The 25,535-nt window shown below is 35.6% G+C and overlaps 1 protein-coding gene across 1 annotated transcript in view; it reads left to right on the forward strand.

The window, feature by feature from the left end:
* Positions 1-20,791, forward strand: part of LOC115624144 (nicotinamidase) — a 51,117-nt gene extending 30,326 nt beyond the window's left edge. Inside the window, exons 2-7 of the mRNA XM_030518741.1 lie at positions 1,609-1,853; positions 3,657-3,843; positions 17,862-17,966; positions 18,646-18,780; positions 19,598-20,038; positions 20,100-20,791. Coding sequence (XP_030374601.1) covers positions 1,768-1,853; positions 3,657-3,843; positions 17,862-17,966; positions 18,646-18,780; positions 19,598-20,038; positions 20,100-20,219 — 1,074 coding nt within the window. The 5' untranslated portion in view covers positions 1,609-1,767 and the 3' untranslated portion in view covers positions 20,220-20,791. The remainder of the gene's footprint in view (positions 1-1,608; positions 1,854-3,656; positions 3,844-17,861; positions 17,967-18,645; positions 18,781-19,597; positions 20,039-20,099) is intronic.
* The last annotated feature ends 4,744 nt before the right edge of the window (positions 20,792-25,535 follow it).

Here is a 25,535-nt window from a genome sequence, read left to right on the forward strand (position 1 = left end):
CGCACACTTTTCATTAGCAAACGCAGTCAACGTCAGGTAATAGCTGCGGGCACAGATTTTAGCTTATAAGCGCGAATTTCGAATGCAGGCATTATGAATCTCGTATACCCTACACCCACATATGACATATAGAATAGCCAGGCATAGTAGAAAATGAATAACTACTTCCAATATTATCATAACTAAATATGATCATATTGATAAAGCATACTACCAATCCTTTCTATGGCAGCTAAATAAAACAATGAAGTTTTAAATGATTAATAATAAACTTAGTCTGTGCGTCGATTAGATAAGTCTGTATATCGAATTGGGTTACCTTCACTATTGTAGATTCAGAGATTTTGAAAATCATATAGACAGACAAAATGGACAAACGAACGGATATCCATATACCAATGTTGAATTGTTATCCATGAAGCGAATATTTTGCTAGTTATATGCAGATAAATAAGTCAAGTTCATTTTCCAAGTTTGGTGATCCTAGCGTTTAAAGCTAAACAGATTCCGGGGATCATACAGTCAGACAAATGAACAAACGAACGAATGAAGAGATTCATCTGGCTATATCGAAGCATTTGGTCATGCTGATCAAACTGAGTAACGATATCGTAATAAAATGTTAAACCCCAAACAATTTAGTAATCTTAATAAAATCATTTGATTTTTCTACTAATAAATTTTTTTTCACTGATCGTTCCTATGGCAGCTCTATAGAACCATGAAGTTATTAATGATTTGTCATAAGATTCATCTATACATAATTTAGATAAAAAGATCTACATGCAAAATATGTTTTGTGTTATAACATTTTAAAGGATCTTAAGGATATTGTCAGTCAAATATTTGAGCAGAGGGTAAGCATACTTTTAATATGGGTTCTGATACGCCTCTCAATGTCTGTTACATGCATTAGAAGCCTGTTAATATACCCTTTCAGTAACAAAATAAACAGTGTTCTTAGCTATGAATGATTTACCATAAGCTTCATCTATAAATACATTAGATAAAAAGAGGGTCTTAAGGATCATACAGTCAAACATATGAGCAAAGGTTAAGTATACTCTTAATATGTGATCTAATACGCCTCTCAATGTCTGTTACATGCATTAGAAGCCTGTTAATATACCCTTTCAGTAACAAAATAAACGGTGTTCTTAGACCCTCATGTCACTCAAGAACGAAACGAAATCAAATAAATATAAAATAAAACCACAAGATGATGTCGTCACCATGACGATTCCAAGGCGAACAGCGGACGGGCGGGCGTCTATTTTGTTATTTCGATAAAACCTATTGAGGCGTAACGGGCCCCTAAAGCTCGGAAACGAGAAGCGTTTAGTAGCTGGCAGGCGTTCGAGCTGAGCGGGTAAGCGACTCACACACAAAAATCGCAATGGCTTGAATCGCTGCAAGCTCAGAATCGTAGACCAAGTACAAAGTCTAGGCCAAAGTCAAGTTGCGATTCTTGGCCAGCCTTGTTGCTGTTAATAGTTTCAGGGGTGCAAAAACATATGTGTGTATGTGGTGTGTGTGTGTGTGTGTGAATGAGTGTGATTGTGTGCATTAAATTGTTGTTATTATTGATGACTTCACTTAAACTTACAGCTGGTTTCATTAAAAGGCCACGTTACTACCCGCACACTTGCAAGCTAAACAACAAACAGCAGTATCGTGGTTGTTGTTGTCGCCAACGTAGCTGCCATTGCCATTGCTTGTTGTTGTTGTTGTTCTTGTTATAGTTGTCGCTAAAGCCAGGCAGCAGTTATGGACTCACCTACACCGCCAATTGTCATCGAAGATTCGAACGGTTCAGCAATGGATGCCTGCTTCACGGCATTCGATAAAGACGGGTGCGTATACAACACAACAATTATCAGAAAATAGTCGTTTAAAAATATAAAAAATTTGCAAATATTTAAGATATTTAAAATTTGTCAGTACTGATATCTCTGTTGATTAATTATCGTCTCAAATTATGTAATTACTCAACAAAAACGCAACGCGAGCTACAATTTGACGAATAATATTGTTATTTGTTTAACGTTCAACAAAATGCTCAGCGAAACGAAAAATCAATAAACACAAAAGGCAAAAAAACAACAACAACATCACTCATAAAATATTAACACAACGCGAGTTTTTTCCTGATTTTACACACATATTGAATAATAAACAATAATTGGAAAAGTGTTTAAAAAATATTTACAAAAAAAAAAAAATTAAAATAAAAATAAAATAACAAATCGGTATATTAAATAATCAAAATTAAGTGAATTAACTGCTTCAACAGCAAAGGGAAAAAATTTGCATAATAAATGTGGAAAAATTATTTTAAATGCATTGCAAAAAACGCTCGGTATCTGTCTGTATGTGTGTGAGTGTGTGTGTTAATTGAGCGACATTGAGACGTCGAATGAAAACAAAAATAAACAATCTTCCTTAATTTATTAACGTGAAAATTCCGAAGCCTGCCAACAAGTTTCCATGAAAATTGCCCACATGCATTCATAATTAAAGACCTGGCATAAATAAATTCTAATTGACAGTTTAAGCATTTTATTGCTATTGACGAAGTTTTATCCGCCAATCGTTATAAATAAATTGCAAAGTAAATAAGAGAAAGAGATAGAGGGAAAGGGTTAATGGCAGACATTTCGGAATTAGTAATCATTTAATAAATTAAATTATTTGTAACATGTATGTAATTGAATGAGAGTTTTCATTGCCTTGAATTACTAATCATTTAATAAATGAAATTATTTATAACATGTATGTAATTGAATGAGAGTTTTCATTGCCTTGAATTGTCAAACTAGCTTATATTTAAAAATATAAATGTGTACTTTAAATAATTCACAGAATATCAAAATCTTTTCTTAAGTAATTAAAATTGCAAAACACAATAAAGTATGGTTTTAGTACATAAATAGCAACAGATCTATCTACCTGACAATATACATTTGTTGAAGATTTTTCTAAAACTTCCAGGAAAGATAGTTTTTTTAATTAAAAATTTAAATTAGAATTTAAAAGCTATAGAAGCTATTTTAAGAAGAAACGCATAATAAAAATACCCAAAAAATTTTAATAAAATTTTAACAAAAGCTAACTTATTCAAAACTTAGAATTATTGATTAAATCGCCTTTTGAAACATTTTTTCAACATGATTCAAACTTTATCAATTCATACAATATTCAATTCGAATGGAAAAGGTGTGCTATAAAATTTAATTTATTCCGCGCTGCTTCAAAGAACTTCCCTAAAACTGTGGGAAAATTAAAGTTGAGTCTGAAAATTTCAATACGCACTTAAAATGCAAACGCTTTGAAGTATTCTCGTACATTGTGGGGATTAGACTTGTTAAATTTGATTAAAATACTGCCCACTACTAATACCAACGTCTCCTACCAAGGCCTAAGCCAGCAAATAATCGTAACGAATTTCCAGCTACCTTTATTATGTGTTTTGTTGTTGTTGTTGCTGTTGTTGGTGTTGTTGGTGGTGGTGCTGGTAACAACCACCCAGCTATATATACCTACATATACCCATACTGATATTTACATTGTACCGTGTTTATTTTCATGTCTGATTCACCTTTTTCCAATCCGAACCAAACCGAACCGAACCGACCCGACCTGACCCGCCCATTCAGCGATGACCGCCTGAGTCTCGATGAATTTACGCTAATCTGCCGTGCGCTGTTCCGTAACGACAAGGGACACATCTACGATGTGCCACACGAACGCCTCGAGGAGATATTTGCTGTCTTTGATACAAACAGCGATGGCTTCATTGATAGAGAGGAGTTTAAATTTTGCTGGAATCAATGGATAAAAACGGTGAGTTAACCAACAGAGACAGTCGCTTAAAAAAGGGGCAGGCAGGCGGACATCACGTGCATATTACTTTTATGATGTTGCCGCTCTCATCATCCACTATTATGAATGGCCGGACCAACATTTTTGGGTTGCTTGTTGGTAATGTCGACAGCGACAGCGACAGCCAACCATCTAGCCATGCAGCCAGTCAGTTAGTCAGTGATTCATATCCGGGGACTCATAAAATCATAAAATGTAATAATAAAATATTTGTCAACGTTTTGCAAACGCGGAAATGACAGACAAACATTCAGACAGTACACCAATAAAAAGGACACACAAATTCGCACTCATTCGTATTCGCAATCAAAGTGTCCGCGTCGGGGATTGTGTCTGCCTGTGTGCGTGTGGGTGTGTGTGCGTGTCTGGTTGTGTGTGTGCGTGTATGTGTTTGTAATTCAATCCTGATCAGGTCCTCGTTGGACGGTAAAATGTCGCTTATGGCAAATGTTACACGTCAGTCCAGACAGACAAACAGACAGACAGACAGACGCATATGGGGACTGCTTTCAACAATTCTCGCTCTGCTCGTTTCTGCTCGTTCCTTCTCGTCCCCATCCCACGCCCCTTCTGCATGTCCTCATCGTCATCTGAATTTTCTCAGTCCTGACTGGTTGTGGTTTGTCATGAGCGTATGCAAATGTGATAATCTGTCGCTGGAACACACACTAATACACGACGCACACACACCCAGCAGTGGACATTTTTCGCTCGCTCTTCCACTCTCTCTCTCTTCCTCTCTCTCTCTCTCTCTCTCTCTCTCTCTCCCTCTTTCTCTTACTGTCTGTTTGCGAGGCCGCTCCGCTCGGCACGTAAAGTGATAAAAAAGCGTGACAAATAAAATGCCACAGCACAACGTTCAGCACGAAGGAAAGGGACGGGAGGGGAAGGGAAGGGAAGGGAGGCCAGCAATGCCGTTGCATTCATTTGGTTAGCAGCCGGCTATGAAATATTAAAATAAAAAAGAATTTTTCAAATAATTTTATTGTAGTCTACAATTTTGCGCCTTCGCTCTTTATTTATTTGGCCAAGCATTATTATCATCGCGTTGGTCGTCGGCGTTGGCGGCAGCGGCAACTTTGTTGCCACACACAGTCGCTGCCATAAAATTGCGTACGTGATGTGAAAATTTTTATTCAGTTGAGGGCTGTTCGGTAACTTTAAGTTCATGGCTCCTGCTGGAACGCGTGTCGATTTCCCATCGACTTCTGCTGCCGAAGTTTTTCTGGGCCATGCTCTAATATTTGAAATTGAAATTTATTGAATCAATTCAACTTGTGTTGAACTTAAAGCAAATCACAGTTGCAGCGGTTAGATGCCTATATTTAGTACATAAAAGTATTCGCTTACGTTTGAATATGTGCTGTTAATGATTTATTGCCGCATTTCTTTCAAGCTTGAATATTTTAAGACATTGTCTCGAGACTAAGTTTAATTAAAGAAAAAAAATATTTTTTTTTTAGAAACACAAATATTATAAAAAATATATTTTATAAGAAACACAAATATTCTAATATAACAACAATTGGATTGGTCTGTAATTTTTTTATAGCAGCTTTGAGAAGTTTTGCAATAAATGTATTTTACAAAAGATAGATGGCTTGGGTAGAATTTTTTTTCATTTACTTGAATTTTAAATCGCCTGCACAGATTACTTGAAACAGGTGTGCTTGATGGTTAAAAGAGAAACAAGCATGAGAATGTCCAATATGAATGCGTTGTTAACATTTTGCTCTCTTATATCATAGTGTTTGAATTAAAAAGAATAAATGGTTTCCTCATATGGTTGCTTTCATGGTCAATAGAGTTTCGAATGCGAATTTCCATTTGAAAACTCTTTACGGCCCTTTTATAAATTTTATCTTTATTGAATTTGAATGAATATTTTCTTTCTGAATATGAATAAAGGTCTCATCGGCATGGTTTGATGTAGTCTTAATTGCGAATGCTTTATAAACCATTTGCTTAATACAAAAAACATTACTCTAGTGTATGAGTTTTTTAATTTTTCAATTTATGGTTATAAAGCAAATACAGATCTCAAGTGTTGCCTTTACACTGAAAGAGCGGTCTTCCTTTTTTGTAGCGATATTTGAAAAAAGTTATGTGCAGAATGAAAATTTAATTTCGCATTTGGGTTCAAAACTGTAACTCAATCATATAGCTTTTCAACGCCCATCTTAAAGCTGAAGTTCAATGATACTGAGCTGGGGCTTATCGATTTTATAGATTTTATTCATTCATGGCGCATATCAATAAACTGGCAAGCTCCAGTCGACAGGCTTATCGATTTTATTCATTCACATGGCATCTGAATAAATTGGTAAGTAACATTCGACAGATTGGTTTTTGATATCGTAAATAAATGGGACGTGCATCCATTTTTTCATTGAAAATGCATGCAGCAATGCAAAGCTCTTAACCGTTTGTTATTTGACATTCATTTTAGTATTTTAAGGGAAAAATGTACTGCATTCTTAACAATAATTGTATGAGAAACCAATTAAATGTTAATACGTTTATAGCTAATATAATTAGCAATCAAATTTGATCATTAATTTATTACAAACTAATGCTTAAAATCTTTATTATTTGAATAAAATAGTTGCGTATAATTTAAGGGCTTTAAAATAGCTAAAAAAGTTGTTTTCAAATGTTTTTTTTTTTTTTTTTTAATAATATGAACACAATCCATTTGGCCAACGATAATAAGGCTGTACGTTAAAAAAAGCAGCTCAGACTATAAGCCTCTGCTTATTTATTGTTAACATGTATTCTCCATTATTTATAGTTTTATGGTTTAACAAAATTCGGTTCATTTCAACCGAAATATTACGTATCCGCATATGAGCGTTGGTCTGTGTTAATGGAGCCGCATATTTTAAAAGCAATAACAACAATAACAACGACAACAATAACATCATGAGCGCAACAACACATCGTTTGTCACGCAACAAATTATTTCACAAAAATTATTTCATTTTTGATATGGCATTTAAATATTCCCGGTTGCCATTTAGCTCGCATCCTCGCCAACCCACCAAGCCCCCACTCCCCTACCTCTATTGCCCATATCGGCCCATAAACCAGCCAAAATTGTAATATTGCATAAAAATTTATTAACGTGAGGCGCAGGCTCATAAAAAAGGGAAGTGGCAGCAGCTATTCAAAAATGCTTGGTGCCCGCAGCTCGACAAAGTACTTGTAGTATTCCTCATATATATTTTAGCTCGCCAAAAAATTTCGCCCATGAAATTGACTTTTGTTTGTATTTCCGCATGAATTGCATAAATGGTAATTTTGCAGTTTAATGTTGGCAAGAGAATGAATACAATAAAAAAAAAAAAAAAATAAACGAAATTTGCATAATAAACAAATCTAACAAGCGCACGCCGGCAGCTTAGATGAATTGCGGGCTGCCTCTGAACTTTGGGGGGCCAGCAACGACGATGATGATGTTGATAATAGGTTCGGGTTTTTTGGCTCCGACCGCGTCAAATTAAATAAACGCATAAATAGAACATTAGCGCCATAAATCATTTGCATGAACATGGCCACTAAATATTTAGTGATAGTTCTCACATCCACACACATACATATGTGCACATATATATGTACAGTCGCTTGTAGTAAGAGTGATTTTGGATGCACATATGTGTCGAACCCTGCCAACATTTCGCTGAGAATTCAAACCGTTAGCATCATTACAAAATTTAATTCATATCTACCATTCCTCTTATCGACTAAAACGCATTTAATTTTATCATTCCAAACAAGCAATTTGTAAACATTTCAATAACCAAGTTTAAGATGAACGGAACTGGAATACAATTATAATTAAGCATAGCATACTTTCAGGCTGCCCTACTCGTCCTTACTTTGCACATTTAATTAACAGCAAAAAAAATTCAATAGATATTAAAAGCACAGCACAAATAAATTAAACTAACAAAGCATGCGGATGAATTAATTGAGTATTAATCGCGTCATGTTTGTTTTTTAAACCAATTAAATATTTTAAATCAATAATTAATTCGTTTGTCCGAAGGTTTTGTTTATTTTCATTTAAAATTGTTGTTGTATGTTCTAGAAATATTGTGATATATATATTTTAGTTGTGATAATATTTATATAATATTTATAATATTTATAATATGCATAATATTTATTATATTTATAATATTCATAATATTTATAATATTTATATTTATAATATTTATAATATTTATAGTATTTATAATATTTATAATATTTATAATATTTATAATATTTATAATATTTATAATATTTATAATATTTATAATATTTATAATATTTATAATATTTATAATATTTATAATATTTATAATATTTATAATATTTATAATATTTATAATATTTATAATATTTATAATATTTATCATATATTTCTAATCTTTACTAATATTTATAATAATTTATACTATTATAATATTTACTACTTTATAATATTTATTAATATTATAATTTAATTTATTATAGTCTACTATTTTTATTATTTATAATATTTTAAATTATTATTTTTTAGCTTTGTGTTTTAAAAATGTTTTGGGTAAATTGAAAATTTAATTAATTTCATAATTATTTGTATACTTAAAATGTAGATTATGTAAATATTTTGATTCATTTCATATTTTATGTTATTTTAATATATTAAATAAATAATCAAAATTATTTCAATTTTCTAATTAATGAAATATTTTTCTCATAAAGTTTAAGTAAATTTTAATGTTATTATTAAATTTTAAATTATTTCCAAATTAGAACGTATATATTCAATTCGATATATGAATATATGTATTTTATGGTTTAAATTAAAAAAGTATTTTTCGTAATTTATATTAAATTATATATTGATTTTCTTCTGCATTACAAATTGTTTGTTGGGGCATTTGGCATTTGTGGGGCAATTGCCAAAGATATTTTTGCCACAAATTTGGGCAGACTGAGTTGATTGAAGTGCGGAAACGGGTGCAAATATATGGAAATAATGTGCGTCTAATATTTACAAACCCTTTGTTTTTCTAAATTTTTCATTTCAACATGCCGGGCAGAAACAATGAATGCAAAGGTAAATAGTAGTTGGGTCCGTCAGTCGCTTACATAGAACGCATTCGAGTGCGCGGGAGCATTTGATTTATGCGCGTTATTCAATAGAATGTATTTATGTTTGATGTTTTTATTGTATTTGTATATTGTAATTTATAATTTATGTGTTTAAATGCGCAGAAAATGCTTTCGGGACCAACTGCACACAGAAACGAGTGCGAAATGGGGAGAAAGGTGTGTGTTTTGCGGTTGTGGTTTCAAGTGGGCTCAAGCGTGAAATGCGTTGGCTTTGACAGAGGGCCAACCGCCCTCCGACTATCGCCCTTCCACAGAGCCTTCAAAGCAACGTTTGATGAGGGACTAAGTGCAATGGCCGACCTTTGCTTAAATGAAAATCTAAGCATTAAGCAATCACTGCTGTTGAAATGCACGGCTTGCTTTTATTTCTCGGGCGCGCCAACATGGCCAGCATATAATATTAAAGGTATTTTGAGTTTGGTTTCAAATGTCTGGCAAATGGGGCATCTTATTATCCCGTTTCGAGCCTCTGGAGGGTCTGTAGGCCGACAGCCGCAATACCATTTTCATCAGTCAGACTTTTGACTGCTTGTCTTGGCAGCTTCAAGTGAATGAATGGGGTTATGGCGTTGGGTATGAATAATGCACAATTCATGCTGATTTTAATGAGAAATACGGACAAACATACAAATTTCTTGAAATATTTTTGCTTCTTGTGATGTAAATGAAAATTAAGAAAAGGTCTTACTCTCTGCCTTTTGACGCAACCCCCACAATTAACAGACTTTTTAAGACCGCCGTACCTTAAAGTTTACCAGGTACTTTTCATAATTGTGACCCCTTTTAAGCAATTATGTATGTTAATAAAATATTCAACTCGATTGTAAAACCATTTTAGTATTCCTAATTTTGAAAATACACTTCATAATATCAGTCGATATGAAAATAGGTAAAGGCAAATATTATAAATTCTTGATAGCAGTAGGTTGTTAAAAGTGAAATTGAATTACTGAGAATTATCCGATTTTTCTGCATATTACCTAACTACTGATTTCTGAGTTGAAATATATGTTATGAGAAAGAAATCAGAAGGTTTTAGGTGAGTGTATCAGTGACTACCTTAAACGAGAAACAGTTGACTTGTTTTATCCCCTTTAGAACTTCTTTATTACTTAAAGCAGCTACACTTATCCACATCATAAGCACCTAGGCGACCCTTCAAATTTCATAAATTGACACTTGCCGAGCTCACAATTAAGCAAAGAACCAAGCTTGCTGGGACGTTTTATCTTACCCATATCAACTGCACGATATCGACTGAGACACTGGCACTTATTTCGTCTCACCCATATCAGCTCGGTCATATATCATGTCGCCATCATATAGTTCATTGAACCTTAAATAAGTAACTTAAAAATGAGAAATAAGAAGAATTTTCAACAGCTTTAAGTGTCTTGCACATTGTACTGTTAATCTTGGAGTGCACACACACACACGCACACACACAGGCACATAACATCGTTTATAATGTCTTCATTTATGGCACAATGTGCGACATTTTTCGTGCTCAGTTACGCACCGACACCGACACCGAAAAACATGGCCACCAACATAGGCGGCAGCCGGCAACGACACCGTCGCCGTCGCCGTCACCGTCACCGGCATTGGTACATGGCTGAGGACACAGTGAGTGCCAAAAGTCGCCCCACAACTTGTGTGCTCATCAAGCGGAAAATAATATCTTGCTATAAATTTTGCTCCGTTATTTTTTCGTCTTCTTCCTATTTTTTCCTGTCGTTCTGTGCCGTCGTGTCTTCGTGCCGGCTGGCCGTACGCTTAATTTTCCCCAGTTTTTCCCATTTTATTTTTCACCGCTGCCATAGCGTCTGATGAAAGTTTAACGACCAAAGTTGACACGCAGCGGCGATTATTTAGAAAGTTAATGACTTATAACATACAAAAAAGTCGCATGGACCGGCGGGCCAAAAGTTTATGTGTGTGTTGGTTGACCAAAACCCCAACGCACATGGCCAAATCGTTTTCAAATTGATTTCAGCTTTAATTGCATGCTGCCTTCCGCCTTAACCCCAAAATGCTGTTTATTTATGGCTAAATACCACAACTCTGCACCAGTCTCCATTCACCAGCCAACCTGGTCACATAAATTGTGTAATGTAATTTTCAGCTGTCTGCCACGCCCATCTATCTGCGTGGTCCGCAAACTGTCAAAGTGGCAGTCAGGCAGGCAGACTGTCAGGCAGGCAGGCAGCAAAGCAGAATGTCTGCCAAAAGAAAAAATTAAACATATAGCCGCCAAAAATGCCTGAAAGGCAGCCAGACGAGTCAGCCAGTCAGCCAACTTATGCAACAATTTCAAAACGGAAATTGCTTTAGCACCTGAACACCCAAGCATGCTTTTAGGCGCGCGCGCGTGTATGTGTGTGGGTGTGGTTGTGTGGGTGTGCGGCTGTTTCCCTTTTGGCACATACTTCAATACAACGTTAAATTTCATTCGATTCCTTCACCGTCTTATCCGCCTTTCGCTTAACTTGCCAACTTTTTTGGCACACTCGCACACTTTGACAGTTTTTCTGAATCGACGAATGTCAGGTCTCGATGCTCGGCACAAGGCGCACGACGCACGGCGCACGGCACTCTTTGGCAAACCCAAAAACGTCTGCGCTTTGGCTTCCTACGGATTTTGAAATTTATTCCGAACTGAAATTGACTCGAAATGTTTTTGTGTCGCTGCCGTCGCACAAGCCCCAAAGATATAGTGCGACTCAGCTGTGAGTTGTGAAGATGTGAGACGAAAGTTTTTGTTACTTTGTCACAAACATACCAACTCACGTGTGCTCAGCAGTGTGTATCTGTGTGTGTGTTACTTAAAGTTAGATGCACTCAGAGAAAACATTCTGTTTATTTGTTTGTGACGAAAAAGAACCCCAGCAATTAAATGCTTATTTGTTGTTTGTGGAAAAGCCCATCAGAACTAAGTTTTATAACTCGGAAATTTATTTGGCCCGCAGTCCATGAAATTCTGACGCAGATATCTGACGTCTGACGAATAAGCTCATTTCTCAATTATAAAAAATCTCTTAAAATTCTAGTCTTCTGACACAAAAATTATAATTCATATTTTTAAAAATATGAGTATAGAATGCTTCACGAGACTAGATTTTATTGCTAAGCTAGTTAGTTTTTGTAGTTCTATGGACTGTTTTGTTTTCAAGTAATGAACAAGCAGATAAATAATTCACACACAAAAACATATTTGAAAATATTGAAAATAAACATTTTAAAATATTATTAAGAAGCACAAAATGTTGTCATTAATTTTTTTGTGACAAATCTATTTTTCAATCGAAAGTCTTGCAATTTTCTATTTAACTTTTCTAGTAAATAGTTTTAGCTTACAATTTCACAGCCTTTTGTGTTTTATGCCCATGTAACCATGCACTGATTTTTCTGAGTGCATGTACAGTATGTGTTAGCGGCAGCCAAGTTATTTCTATAACTTGTTCCTTTTGCCGGCTGACAGAATCGGGTTGAAATGTAATTTGAATTTAAGATTTGCTGTGGTTACCAAAGGTGCGTTATAGCGGTATTGTCTAACCCAAGCCTTACCCCTGGCCTGCCTGCCTGCCTGCTAGCCTGGCAGCCAGTTGGTAGGCCCATCATCCATTCTACTTGGCTGCCAGTTTGGTGTCGCTGTGGCTTTCCATATATCTTTTTGTGGCTCGACGTGTCTGTGGTCCTTGCCGTGTGCATCCCTTGCGCTCAATAATTAATTTGGTTGTAACATACACTCAACACACTCAACACACACACACACACATACACACACACACAGACTTACACATGCTTAGATTCTAGGTCGGGCAGACAGGCAATGCCTTTAAATGTCCTCATTCTTGACTCCATGTTACCGCTTTAAGCAAGAAAACTTTTACCCAGATAAGTCCATGCATTAAATATGTATGTCCGGCCCCACTTTAATCAAACATTCATAGTTTTAACTTTAAATTAAGCTGCTGGCAACTTTTACTTGTGCTTCTAAGTGGTTGAGCCCATTTAAACGCTTGGCATTGAAGAAGCTGGAGAGGGGCGTCATAACAATAAGTGCCCGAACCAAGGGTCACTCCGTTGCCTAGATTGGATGTCTTGCTGGCAATTTGCTGGCCATGCAGAGGAATGCCGAATGGGAGGGGAATGGATGAGGTGCGTGTTAATTTGCCAAGTTTGGCTTGGAGGACGAGCAGCAGAAAGGAGCAGTTGATGGGGCAGCTGGCGTTCATAATTGGATGATGTTTTTGAAGCTGTGATTCCTTAAGGTTAGCCAAGGTGTGGCAAGAAGCTGGATGGGGGGACGAAAGCATAAGTTGTAGACAAGGATTTTTGGTTGCCACAGTGCTTGTTATTCCGAAAAGTTTTAAACTAATATGTTAACTTAATTACTCTTGATATGTGCCAGGCTGTCAAATGCAGTGCTTGGCTCTCCGGGCACGTAACAAATTTGAAAGAAACCAAAAGATTACCAAAGTACCTCAAAGTTGAAAATGATTAAAGCTTCCATGATAAGTAGTAGAAAGAAGTGTTATCTATGATATATAACCTTTTCTACTCGATAAACAGCATTTAATTTTTTTTGAAATGCATATTTTCAAATTCCAAAAATAAAGTTGCAATAACTTTATATTTATTGTTTGGAAGCAGCTTATTTACTGCACCATTACTCTCTTTGAAAAATAGTTTTATTACCAGAATAAAGCATTTTTGTATTTACAATTTCGAACCTATTCGGTTGGCACGCATTGTATTTGTGTTCTCGGTACTAGGGAAGAAGACACTCTCTCTCGACTACTGAGTGCTTGCTTTTTTCGTGTAAAACTCCACACACTACTCTGGACAATTCTGCCTTTTCAGCAAGCGGCTCCAAAAAAAAAAAACGGAGTCACGATTAATGGCCCGTATGTGGACTATGTATATAAAAAAGATTAATGGCAACACAAAGCGTTAATGAAGTTTTTTCCACATGGAAATGTATATAATGTAACATTCATGTGAGTTTCCGTGGCAACAAGCTATTATTTGCCATTCAACAAAAAAACTAATCCAAATAACAAGCACAATTAATGCCAATTTCTGCTTTAATAAGTGCAATTATTTATCATCAATGAGAGTTTTTTAAATATTGAATTCTAAATATTTATTTTATAGAATATTAAACATTTGAAGTCAAATATTATTTTTTATGTTTCATAATAAGTATGAATTAATTATATATGCATACAATAATACCACAAAAAAAAGACATAATTAATAGTGGTTTTTAGATAATCAATAAAATCATTTAAATTGTGAATGGCAGTTTATTTGAGTTATAAAATTATTGAGGATGGTAAAACAGTAAAGTTTAAGATACATATTATAGTGGAATTATATTATTATATTTTATGAAAATCTAATAACATACACGTTCAAGTGTATGTAAAATAAAAATATAATATATTGCACTTAAGAGTATAGAAATTATGAAACAATGCTACTAATGAACTACTAAACCTTTCTACTACTTTTTCAAAGCTCAAATTGTCGCAGCCCGTATAATTTCATAGTACATAAGTATTTTTATGGCATTTTTTATTTGAATATACTTCAGAAACTTAAAAAGGGAATTATGTTACATACGAATGTTAAGTTAATAGAATATATTTATACTTGTAGTTTTTGCAGTCATTATATTCCTATCAAACAAATTTCATGCAATTGACAATGGAGATTATTTTTTGTGAAGGGTGCTTTAATTTAATTTACACGGAAAGTCCAAGTCTTCACTAGGGGAAATGTTAGAGATATTTTAACTGGCGAAGTGGCCCTAGTACTTATATTTAATAAAGCTTGCCACGCTTTCTCCTTTTTCTTGATTTTTTAAATTTGAGGAAACACCCTTTAATTAACAAGTATTTCGATATAAAATGCAAGCCTGCGAAACCAGATCATTATATTTATGGAGCAGGAGGAGTAATACATGCATAATTTCTGCCCCACTTAACATGAGAATGAACGCGAATGATTGCCAATCAGTGCAGAAATATGCACAAATTTTCCAACGGATCATGAACTTCATAAATTTGAGTATTATGTTGATGCTGTTGAATGTGTCAAAAGCATTTGGCACTAATTCTCGCTTATCGTTATCAATAGTTTGACTCCGTGGCAAGCTCGCTGTGTGCCATGGCATGTGGCAAGGGGCATGTGGCAAGGAGCATTGGGTGTGCATGCAAATCACATCCACCTGCTGTGCCACACACTAAATGCAGTGCCAGAGAGTGCCATCAGCCACTAACTGCAAACAGACGATAAATCATCAACTGCTTAAATGCATTGCTCGGCACTCGCCGGCCACCCGCCATCCGCCATCATTTGCGCGCTCCGCCACTTGCAGCTCGTCTAGCGCCTTCAGCAGCTCCAGCCAGCGGCTGCCACAGATCCGCTGCTCCATACCTGTTTTAGGGGCAGACACGTTTGTTCGCTCGCTTTAAAGCATTTGACTGCACGACATATTTTCAAGTGTGGCAGCGACAGAGAGAGAGAGAGAGAGAGAGGACCACAAATCAAAAGCACAACAGCAACAAACAGAATGATGATGCCACGTGCTGCCGCTGGTCCTCAAACTGCACTCAGACAAATGTTGGGGAGTTCCTATTTGTTAAGAGCTTTATTAACTAATAGCTTCTTCGTTATTACTGAATTCAACTGATAGTCTGATGATGGCAAATGATTTGCATACAAATGTGCATTCTTTTAAATAATGCTTTGAGTAGTAAATTTTATTTGATTGATATTTGCATAAATTTTGTTTTTTGTTTTGTTTTAATTAATTTTATTGCTATTGATGAAGCAAGAAATTCTAAATGCCTACAATAATTGCCATAGCACCATGGTAACGAAACAAAACTAAACAAAGAATATAACAAATTATAGGAATTATTTAAAGAGGGGCTTAAAAAGTTGGTAGCGACATTAATAGCTTAATTCAAAAGACCCACTTGATGTCCTTTCTTATTACAAGTTTCCAGTACAAAAGAAAGTATTTTAAAATTAAAAATGTACATTGTATTATATGTATAAATATTTATTTTTAGAAAACAACCTTTGTCAGGTAATTGGAATGTGTTAAAGGCACACTCATTCACTAGTTTTTGATTTTATAGAAGGAAGATTTTTTGCGTGAGAGAGAATATTATGAACATCGTATGTTTATACAAGTATTTCATTATAACAATTCGTTTTTAGCTCTAATTTCGATAAAATATTATTATAAAAATAATATTGTAGGCGTTAATTAGATATTATTGTAATTTGATAAGATATCTCCTTCTTAGGCTTTTCTAGCTTATAAGATGCTTTTTATAATTTTTATATATTTCCTATGTCGTCAGTCAATGTTTCTTGACATAAACAAATAAATCAATAAATATTGTGAAGCCAAAGAATAACTGGTTAGTTCCTAAATAAAGAAATGAATATTTAAAATCCACAATTAAGTATTATTTAAAAAAATTAGAATAGATTTCTACAGTTCATTTCATAAAGTATATTTACATTTACTTTACATTTCTTTCAATTTTTTTTTTAAATATAAGTTACTTTATAGTTAGTTTTCATTTAAATTAAATGAGAGAAAAATCATTTAAATAGGCAAACATTTTCTTTTGTATAAAATGCCCTTTGCACCAGATTATTTTTTATAATTTATATTACTTTTGTATAATTTCAAAGACTTTTCAAGTCATTCTCTGTTCTACTTGTATTCCCAACTCGCGCAATTTTGAATTTTTTTTGCTAATATGTAAACGCATATGAATTGAGTTCCTGAAGATTCGTTAAAATCTTCGTCTCAACCATGCAGCTGATATGAATCACAAACAAACAGATATAGATATACTATACATTGTGAAACTAAATAAGTTCAAATAAGTTCAATTAGGCAAACATTTTTCCGAAACTGCGGCTCCCCTCTAATGAACACTCATGTCTCTATAGAAGACGTTTCTATTTAATTTTGAGCACAGCAGTCAAACCAAAACCTAATTTGCCTTAATAGGACTCTAATGTGCTTTTTCTGAGTGTGGTTGATTGCATTGGTGGCTGCCACACGTGTCGACGGCATCGTTGCAATGGCAACGACACCGAAGCGAGCGCGTCTGGAACGCTGCTGCTGTCTGTGTCTGCATGTGTGTGTGTGTGTTTGTGCATAGATCATAATCATTCATAATCAACGTGTACATAAATAACAAATTAAAAGCGCTTCACTAATTTTAAATATGCTCGAACATAATCAGCTTAGAGCGACACACGCAGACAATGGCGGAGGGGAGGAGGACGAGGCGATGATGGCCGCCAGTCAAGATAGCAACGAGCGCTGCGTATATGTCACTCTAAGTGTGTGTGTGTGTGTGTGTGTGTGTTTGATGTCTGGTTTGGGTTTAAGGTTTTCTGCTACTGCTACTGCTGCTGCTGCTTCTTCCTTTTTCGACTGGCTTTTACTTCATTTAAAACGCATTTATATGGGGCGACGAGCGTCGAGAAAAAGTCTGCCAGGCAGCCATTTGAGCTAAGCACAAAAAAGAAACTCATCAGCGCACACACACACACACCCAGATATATATATAAACATACATATAAATTTTTCTTTTTAGCTTTTCATGTTTGTGCTTATGTACTTTTCTTGGCGTCCTTTGTGCGTGTGTCCGTGTGCTTCACTTACTTGCCATACAATTTTCTTACAATTTTCGTGGCATTTTCTTTCTTGTAGTATTTTCTGTTGTTGTTGTTGTTGTGCTCATGTTTCATTTTCTTCCTGCCACTGCGGGCTTTTTACTCCACAGATTGTGCGGCCGGTGAACGCGTTTCTCATTGTTGATGTACAAAATGATTTTATAAGTGGTTCCTTGGATATAAGTAATTGCAGTGCACAGCAGCAAGGACACGAGGTGAGTGGAGTCAGCGTCGTCGGGATTGTGCGGCCAGCCAGAGCAGCTTAGGTGAGAGTGGTGGCGAGAGGGAGAGGGAGCTGGGCTACTGGGGTGGTTATAGGTGGACAGGTGGTATGGTAAGCGCTGGAAGGACATGAAACGTAACAAGAAATGAAAATGAAGGCAGCGAACGTAATGCACGTTAAGGAAACGAGCAATGCTTGGATGAGCCGCGTCTGAGCGCGTCTGGGCCAAAGTCATTGCCGCTGCCACTACCGCTACCGCTACGGCTACGGCTGTTGCCGCTGTTGATGAACGCAGAAGCACGCAGTATGGCTGCCTTTGTCTGCCTATGTATGTGTGTGTGTGTGTATATGTATGTTCGTGTGTATGCAGGCGGAAACGGATATGCTTTACTTAAGTCGCATCCGCCTTGCGACTCACGCCGGATGCCACCGTCAGCGGCTGCCTTGGCAGCTGCCACCAGCACCAGCAACAACACCACCTCCTACCGCCTATCGCCACCATCAACACCAGCTCCACCACCCAGATCTGACTTCTTTCTTCTTAGTCCACCACTTACTTCTCATTTTGACGCACTCGCACTTGAAAATGGAAATTTGTCAAAATTAATAACACGCACTTCCGTCGTCGTTTTACTGACTTGTCCATAACCGCGCGAGCGCTTCCGTTCCAGATACTGGAGCCCATCAACAAGCTGCTAGATACTGTCGACTTTGATGCAGTATTTTATTCGCTAGACTGGCATCCCAGCGATCATGTCTCCTTCATCGACAACGTCAAAATGCGTGCCATGGACGAGTCATCGCCGGTAAGCAAAATTTCCTTAATTATCTTTTTTTCTTCTTTCCACTTGGAATGATAGTCTTGGCACTGCATTTCAGAGCTTAAGAAATTAAATATACTTATTTAATAAAACAGCGGACATGTCTTCAACATGAATGCCTAACAGAAACTTTAAAATGTTGACAAACATTAATTTTCTCTTTTTTAAAAGAGATAATATGTCTTGGTTGCAGTATAAGGGAGAAGAAATTTAAGAACTTAAAATTTAAATTTAATTGAGATTATTTCACAGATGCTCATTATTATTTAATAGTTTTCTATTCAAAGTTTCCTTTAAATAAAAGTCTTGCTGTCAATTCCTTGATGTGCAATAAGTCCTTGTTTCAAGCAACTACATGGCGATAAAGAGTCTCGATTTTATAAACTTCTTTCGTGTTTCTGATTAAACACTTCAAATGTTTGAAAACTGTAAAGAATTGAATTTTATTTAAATGGCATAATGCATTAAAATAGCTTGTTTTAAGGGCCTTTTCTGTCTGGTACATCCTAATATATTAAGTGTTTGTTTAAAGATTGATTTTAGAAGAGTCTCGATTTTATAAACTTGTTTCGTGTTTCTGATTAAGCACTTCAAATGTTTGAAAACTGTAAACAATTGAATTTTATTTAAATGGCATAATGCATTAAGGGCCTTTTCTGTCTGGTACACCCTAATATGTTAAGTGTTTGTTTAAAGATTGATTTTAAACTTCCAAGTGTATTCAAACAAGCTGAAATTATTCGAATAACAATTATTAGAGGTACGAAACAATTTAGAACGACACAACTCTGTTTTTTGTCAGCTCGATGCAGACTCGGCACAGGTCTTCGATACTGTCATCTTTGCCGGGCCACCGCCCATGAAGCAACGTTTATGGCCGCGGCATTGCGTGCAGGACTCTTGGGGCGCTGAGCTGCATAAGGACCTTAAGGTGGTGGATCATGGCATTAAGGTGTATAAGGGCACCAATCCGGAGGTTGATTCATATTCAGTTTTCTGGGATAATAAAAAACTGTCGGATACCACGCTGAATGCACAACTGAAGATGAAAGGCGCCACAGATATTTATGTGTGTGGCTTGGCGTACGATGTGTGTGTGGGCGCCACGGCTGTGGATGCTCTGTCTGCTGGCTATCGGACCATTTTGATAGACGACTGTTGTCGCGGCACCGATTTCCATGACATCGAGCACACCAAGGAGAAGGTTGTGACCAGCGATGGTGTAATTGTGCACACCAATGAGGTGCGTGGCACTGTTGTGTGTATTTTTAAATAAGTTATCATTAATGTCTCGTCATTCTCAGGTCAAGGCCATGGCCGAGGGTCGGGATCGTCGCCCCGAGCTCGGTTATAAGCTGGCCATGGAGCTAAAGAGTCCCGACTCGGTGCTGTCGCAACGCAACGGTTTCAGACCCAGCTACTGAATCACACTTATTATTAGACCTCACAGACAACAACAAAAACGAAACACGAGCTGAGCATCACAAACCGCTTTGAAGAGAAAACGAAGCTTTGCAGTCACAACATGACATATGAAAAGAAAAGACAAATTTACACTTGAAATACATAGTACTCATATATACCTAACCGATGTGCCTCTATTGGTAAAGCAAATCGATTGAGTAGCCACTAGCTTTTGCTAAAGACAAGACAATTAGGTATCGTAGTTAATGTTCTATTTGATTAAATGGATTGAAGAGTTGAAGAGTTTTTAATGAGATATATGCTTCTAATAAAATAAGAATATCAATTCAATTGATCACAAGTGCAAAATATTGGAATTGCCCTAACTACTTTAATACACCCTATATGCGAAAAATAACACTTTCCAAGCGCTAATGTTGTTGAAATGTTGTTTTTGCACCCGTTCCAACCATTATACAGATCTATAATTGTATTTATAGACAAAGCAACAATCACGATTAACTTACAATTTACAATTAGTGCTTGAAATACTATATGCATATATACTCGTACAATTGTACTTAAATAATTGCTAATGAATGTCAATAAAGGAATGAAATGCAGAATTAAATGAAATCTTTTAAATGGGAAAGGGCTACAGAAATACCAGGTGCATTCTTAAATAACCAGGAGAAGGGCATATTCTGGCGCTATCTATATGTTACTGGTTGGCTAGGAGGGTACATCCCTTACCAATTTTCAGTAAAAATTTGATAACATTCGGAAGCGGAATTATCGCTCACAAAGGAACCCTGTATTTAGGTCATCGCTACACAAACGAGCATCAAACAAAGATCTAAAATTAAGTTTTATTTTAAATTTGGTCAATTTTTGACCGATCTAGGCTTATGGTCCTGATCTCGTGGCACTATATTTGACAAAGTCTTTATTGAAATAAATCGAAGTAGGGCAGCTTCAAAACAAAAATTATCATTTTGATCGAACATTAGGGTATCGCAAAATGTGTGGAAGGTTTGACTGATGACCAAAAATTGGTGAAAAATCAACACTTGAAAAATCAACACAAAAGAAGCCGAAAATACAAACATTTACTTGATAACATCGCACCAAAAAGAAACAGGCAGACAAGCCAAAAACCAAATAGTCTCATTAGGAGTAGTGCTAGAAAGTGGATTTTCTTTTAAAATTCCAAAAACAGAGATAAATATTGCGCAGAAGAAAGCTGAAGATTTTTGCATTGGCACTTGTGACTGATTTTCTGATCAAAAAATCGCATTTCTGATTTGGAACATTGCTACTTTTAAATTTTCTAAAAAAACAATTCATTCTCCGCTAAAAGAAGAGCCTTTTGTGGATGTAGAAGGGATCCAAAACACTTTTACCGACATCCTGAAGGCCATACCGGCCAACAAACTAAGCCAATTGGTCGACCTGTCACTGTTTGGAGTTGTTATACCCTGTGCCCAAAGGGTACAAGGGTATATTAGTTTTGTGCGAGTGCACATGGAACACACAGAAGGAGGCTTGGTAGACCCCACAAAGTATATATATTCTTGATCAGCATGACAAGCCGAGTCGTTATAGCCATGTCCGTCTGTCCGTCTGTCTGTCCGTCTGTCTGTCTGTATGAACGCAAGGATCTCCGAAAGTATAAGAGCTAGCATAACCAAACTTGGTATACAGATTCTCCTGAGACCGAGAAAGGACGAGTTTGTTCATTTTTTCTGATCCAACCCCCCACTCCCCCCTATTCAAGATTTTCTATAACTCCCGTTATTCTTGGAATTTTGAACTTAAATTTGGTAGTCACATTAGGTTAGTAATTATATATCCGTATACCAAGTTTCATTATGATAGAATGATCGAAAAGAAAGTTATAGCCATATAACCAGGCCCAATGCACACATACATACATATGTACAAGTACACAAACACGCATAGACACGATTCTGATGTAAATGTAAATGTATGTATGCATGCATGGAATATTTTATATTTAATTTAGTTAATTAATTAAATTAATTTAGTTAATTAATTAAATTAAATTAATTAATTAATTTAATTACTTTTTTGTGGGGTGGTACAGGGTATTTAAGAGTTGAGCCTGCTCGACTTTAGCATTCCTTTCTTGTTTTCCCTAATTCTTTGTCAATTATTCCACATAAATGTTCAAATATAATGAAACTCTACATAAATATTAAAATTTATGTTAGTATATCATTTATTTTGATACAAAATAATGCAATGCAGCTCGAACTTGCTCTAATTACGTTTATTTAAATGTATTTCCATAAATTGTAGAACAACTTTTAAAAAAATTCATTCAATTTCAGTCTCATCAATTAAGGTCTCGTTTCTTTTACTCAACACTTTATAGTTCTCTCTTATTTTTTGCTAATTCCATTAATATTTTAAAAAATTATTTAAACTATGATAGAATGATCGCTGTTATTTAAATTATGTCATGTATTCCTCACTGATGAAATTGTCGTCTAGGCAAAAATTTCTTTCTTTGATATTTTTTTACACCAAAATCTCTCCCATTCGATTTCATGCCTCACCTTTTTCTATTCAAGTCTAGAAAACGTTTTTCATTTTTCACTTCATTTTTTGTTTCCATATTTATTCCATAAATTGCCAATCTATATCTGCCCATTCGTATTTTTTCTCTTTTTTTTGGACTTCAAGGCGTAACTTCAAAACAAACCGAATAAATGTCCCCTGCCATTGTAAACATACACCCATATATACTTATATGGACAAAGGGAATGTGCGCAGAGACTGTTAAACTGTTTTTTACCGACTTGCCATGTAACGCCCGTTTTTTAGTGGACAGAACTGGACGCCGAAATAACAATCCATGCAACGTTTAAAGAAACTTTGTGCTTTATGCGTCTGTTTTGTTGCGGCAGGCCCAGAGTTTTTACATTTCTCTATTTTTTTTCCACTCCCTGCTGCTGCTGCTGCTGCTGCTCCTCCTCCTCCTCCTCGTCCTTCCCCTTCTTCTCATCCTTCTCCTTGCTTTTTTGCTAAGTGAGTAAAACAAACTTTGAATTTATTAACAGCAGGCAAAAGTATCTGCCACGCGGCATGGGCCAGCATGTGGGAGGTTGTGTTTAGGGTTGGCTTCATTGTTCTAAGCCAAAAGTGTAAACTGCTATTTTTCACATTTCAGCATATTTTTCCATTTGCCAAATGTTACTCGTACTGTGTGAATGTGTCTCTCGGTCTGTCCGTCTCTCCGTTGGTCCATACGAACGAGTATATGTGCGAGATTGTGGCGTTTATGGTAAGTAACATGTGCTGCAAGTTTTTGCCTCCACATGTTTGGATGTGTGTTCGAGTTCCTTGGCTTACTGGATAAACAAAGCTGCAGCTGAAGAGTAGTCGGCAGTGAGAAGAGCTTTACGGGTTTTACTTTTAGAATACTCGGTCCGGCGTCGCTGGGAATGAGCAAAGTTTCAAATCGTTTACCTTTTGCGGCTGCCTCTGCCGCCATAGACAATGAACTTTTGCTAACTGCCTCTTTTTAAATAGATTTTCGTACTTTGTTGGCTTAGCAATGAAACTGGCGGCTCCGCACACCGCAAGCTGTTGTCGTTGACGGCGACAGTGGCTACGACGCCGTCGCCGGTGGCTCTTGTGGTTCCACACTGCACAAAATACTATACTGCCTGGCATGAGTTTGGCCATAGCTTGCAGCGCTGTCAACGACAGTCGCAGTCGCAGTCGACTTGGACTGCCATCGTCAGCACGGCCGCCTCACATGACAATGCACAAAACGAACTGGACAGCATTTCAGAATACAGTACCCACTCGAAAAGAGCAATACTTTAGCAGAAAAATTTGTCCATTTAAATATAAACTAGAAAACAAATGCAATCTCAGCACTTAAAGACAACAAAATCTTAAAGTAGCGCTTCAAAACAATTTGTTAAATATAGTAATATTATTTGAGAATTGAGCAGAATCTAGGCTTCTAAAAATATTTTTAAAATTTTAAAATATCTAAAAACGGCATCATTTAAGTGTTGGTATGATAATCATGAAGGAGAGCTTTTTACGTATAAATAAATATTAAATTTATTATAAAAAAAATTAAATATAAATTACATTAATAATACTGCCAGTTTTCTCACTTCAGTCCTTGCTCAATAAATATTTCAATACGTTTAAAAGCTTGGTATGACCTAGGCATTTTTAATAAAATCTTTAAACCATTTGTACTGTTTTCTTCTTTTGAAAAGCGAAAAGGGAAAACCCATAGGAAAAAAATTAGATATTTAAATAATAATTATTTCATCTTCTTTTGAAAAGCGGAAAGGGAAAACCCATAGGAAAAAATTAGATATTTAAATAAAATATAAAGAAATTCAGAATGAAAAAATAACTTAAGTGCAGATGCTCAAGAAATAATAGTAAAGGAATATTTATTTCAAAAGTAAAATTCAAAGTAAAAAATTTAGTTTCAAAATAAAAGAACACCATTTTTGGACGTCCACACCCGGCAGAGTCCTACGACTGAATGCAGAAATGGAATAACATTTTCGACTACCTTGACTTTTACAAAAAGTGTTGATCAACATCGGTTTGTAAAAAGTGTTGACAGGTGATTGATAAATGAGTACTTTCTGGGAGAAAGGTAGCAACGATACTTTATCGATGCTTCCGTTTTACAACACTTGCTCCCCGCCTTTGCCGCTAACTTGTTGGCATTTGTTTAATATGTTAATCATAAATTTTCAAATGCATATGTTAGTATATTCCAAAATATGGTATGGTAAAAATTGGGTAAATTTTATGAACATGCTGACAATTGGTGTCATGATGACATTGCATTGCACGGCCAGAACTGTTATTATCACAAAATGAGTCAAAATTATATTTAATTTATAATGGAAATCTATTGATTTTTTTTTAGCGTACATCGATAATTCCCCAAAGTTATTGCATAGATGCTTTCACACAATTTTAGGTTATCTATAGTTGTGGAATATTACAAAACATATATAAACATTCTTCGTTAGCGAATACAGCTTAGCTCTCAGTTTGTTCATATCAAGGAGATTCAATAATTTTCAAAAACATTAAATATAACTTTTATAATGATCAGCATTCATTATCTTTGGTGAATTTTGAGTCATCCTGCATTATTTTTAATGTTGATAGATTCAAAATGTGTGTGGCTTTAAAATCTGTCCATTTATTTCAGACTTACCTTATGTTTCTCCATTATAGAGTTTCTATAAATAGAAAAGAAAACGTCACAACTTTAATAAATTTGTTGAAATAACTTCTATTTGTAACTTTCATTT

This window comes from Scaptodrosophila lebanonensis, unplaced genomic scaffold, assembly GCF_003285725.1.
Source record: "Scaptodrosophila lebanonensis strain 11010-0011.00,11010-0021.00 unplaced genomic scaffold, SlebRS2 tig00000053-arrow-pilon, whole genome shotgun sequence".
In the NCBI taxonomy this organism is placed as follows: domain Eukaryota; kingdom Metazoa; phylum Arthropoda; class Insecta; order Diptera; family Drosophilidae; genus Scaptodrosophila; species Scaptodrosophila lebanonensis.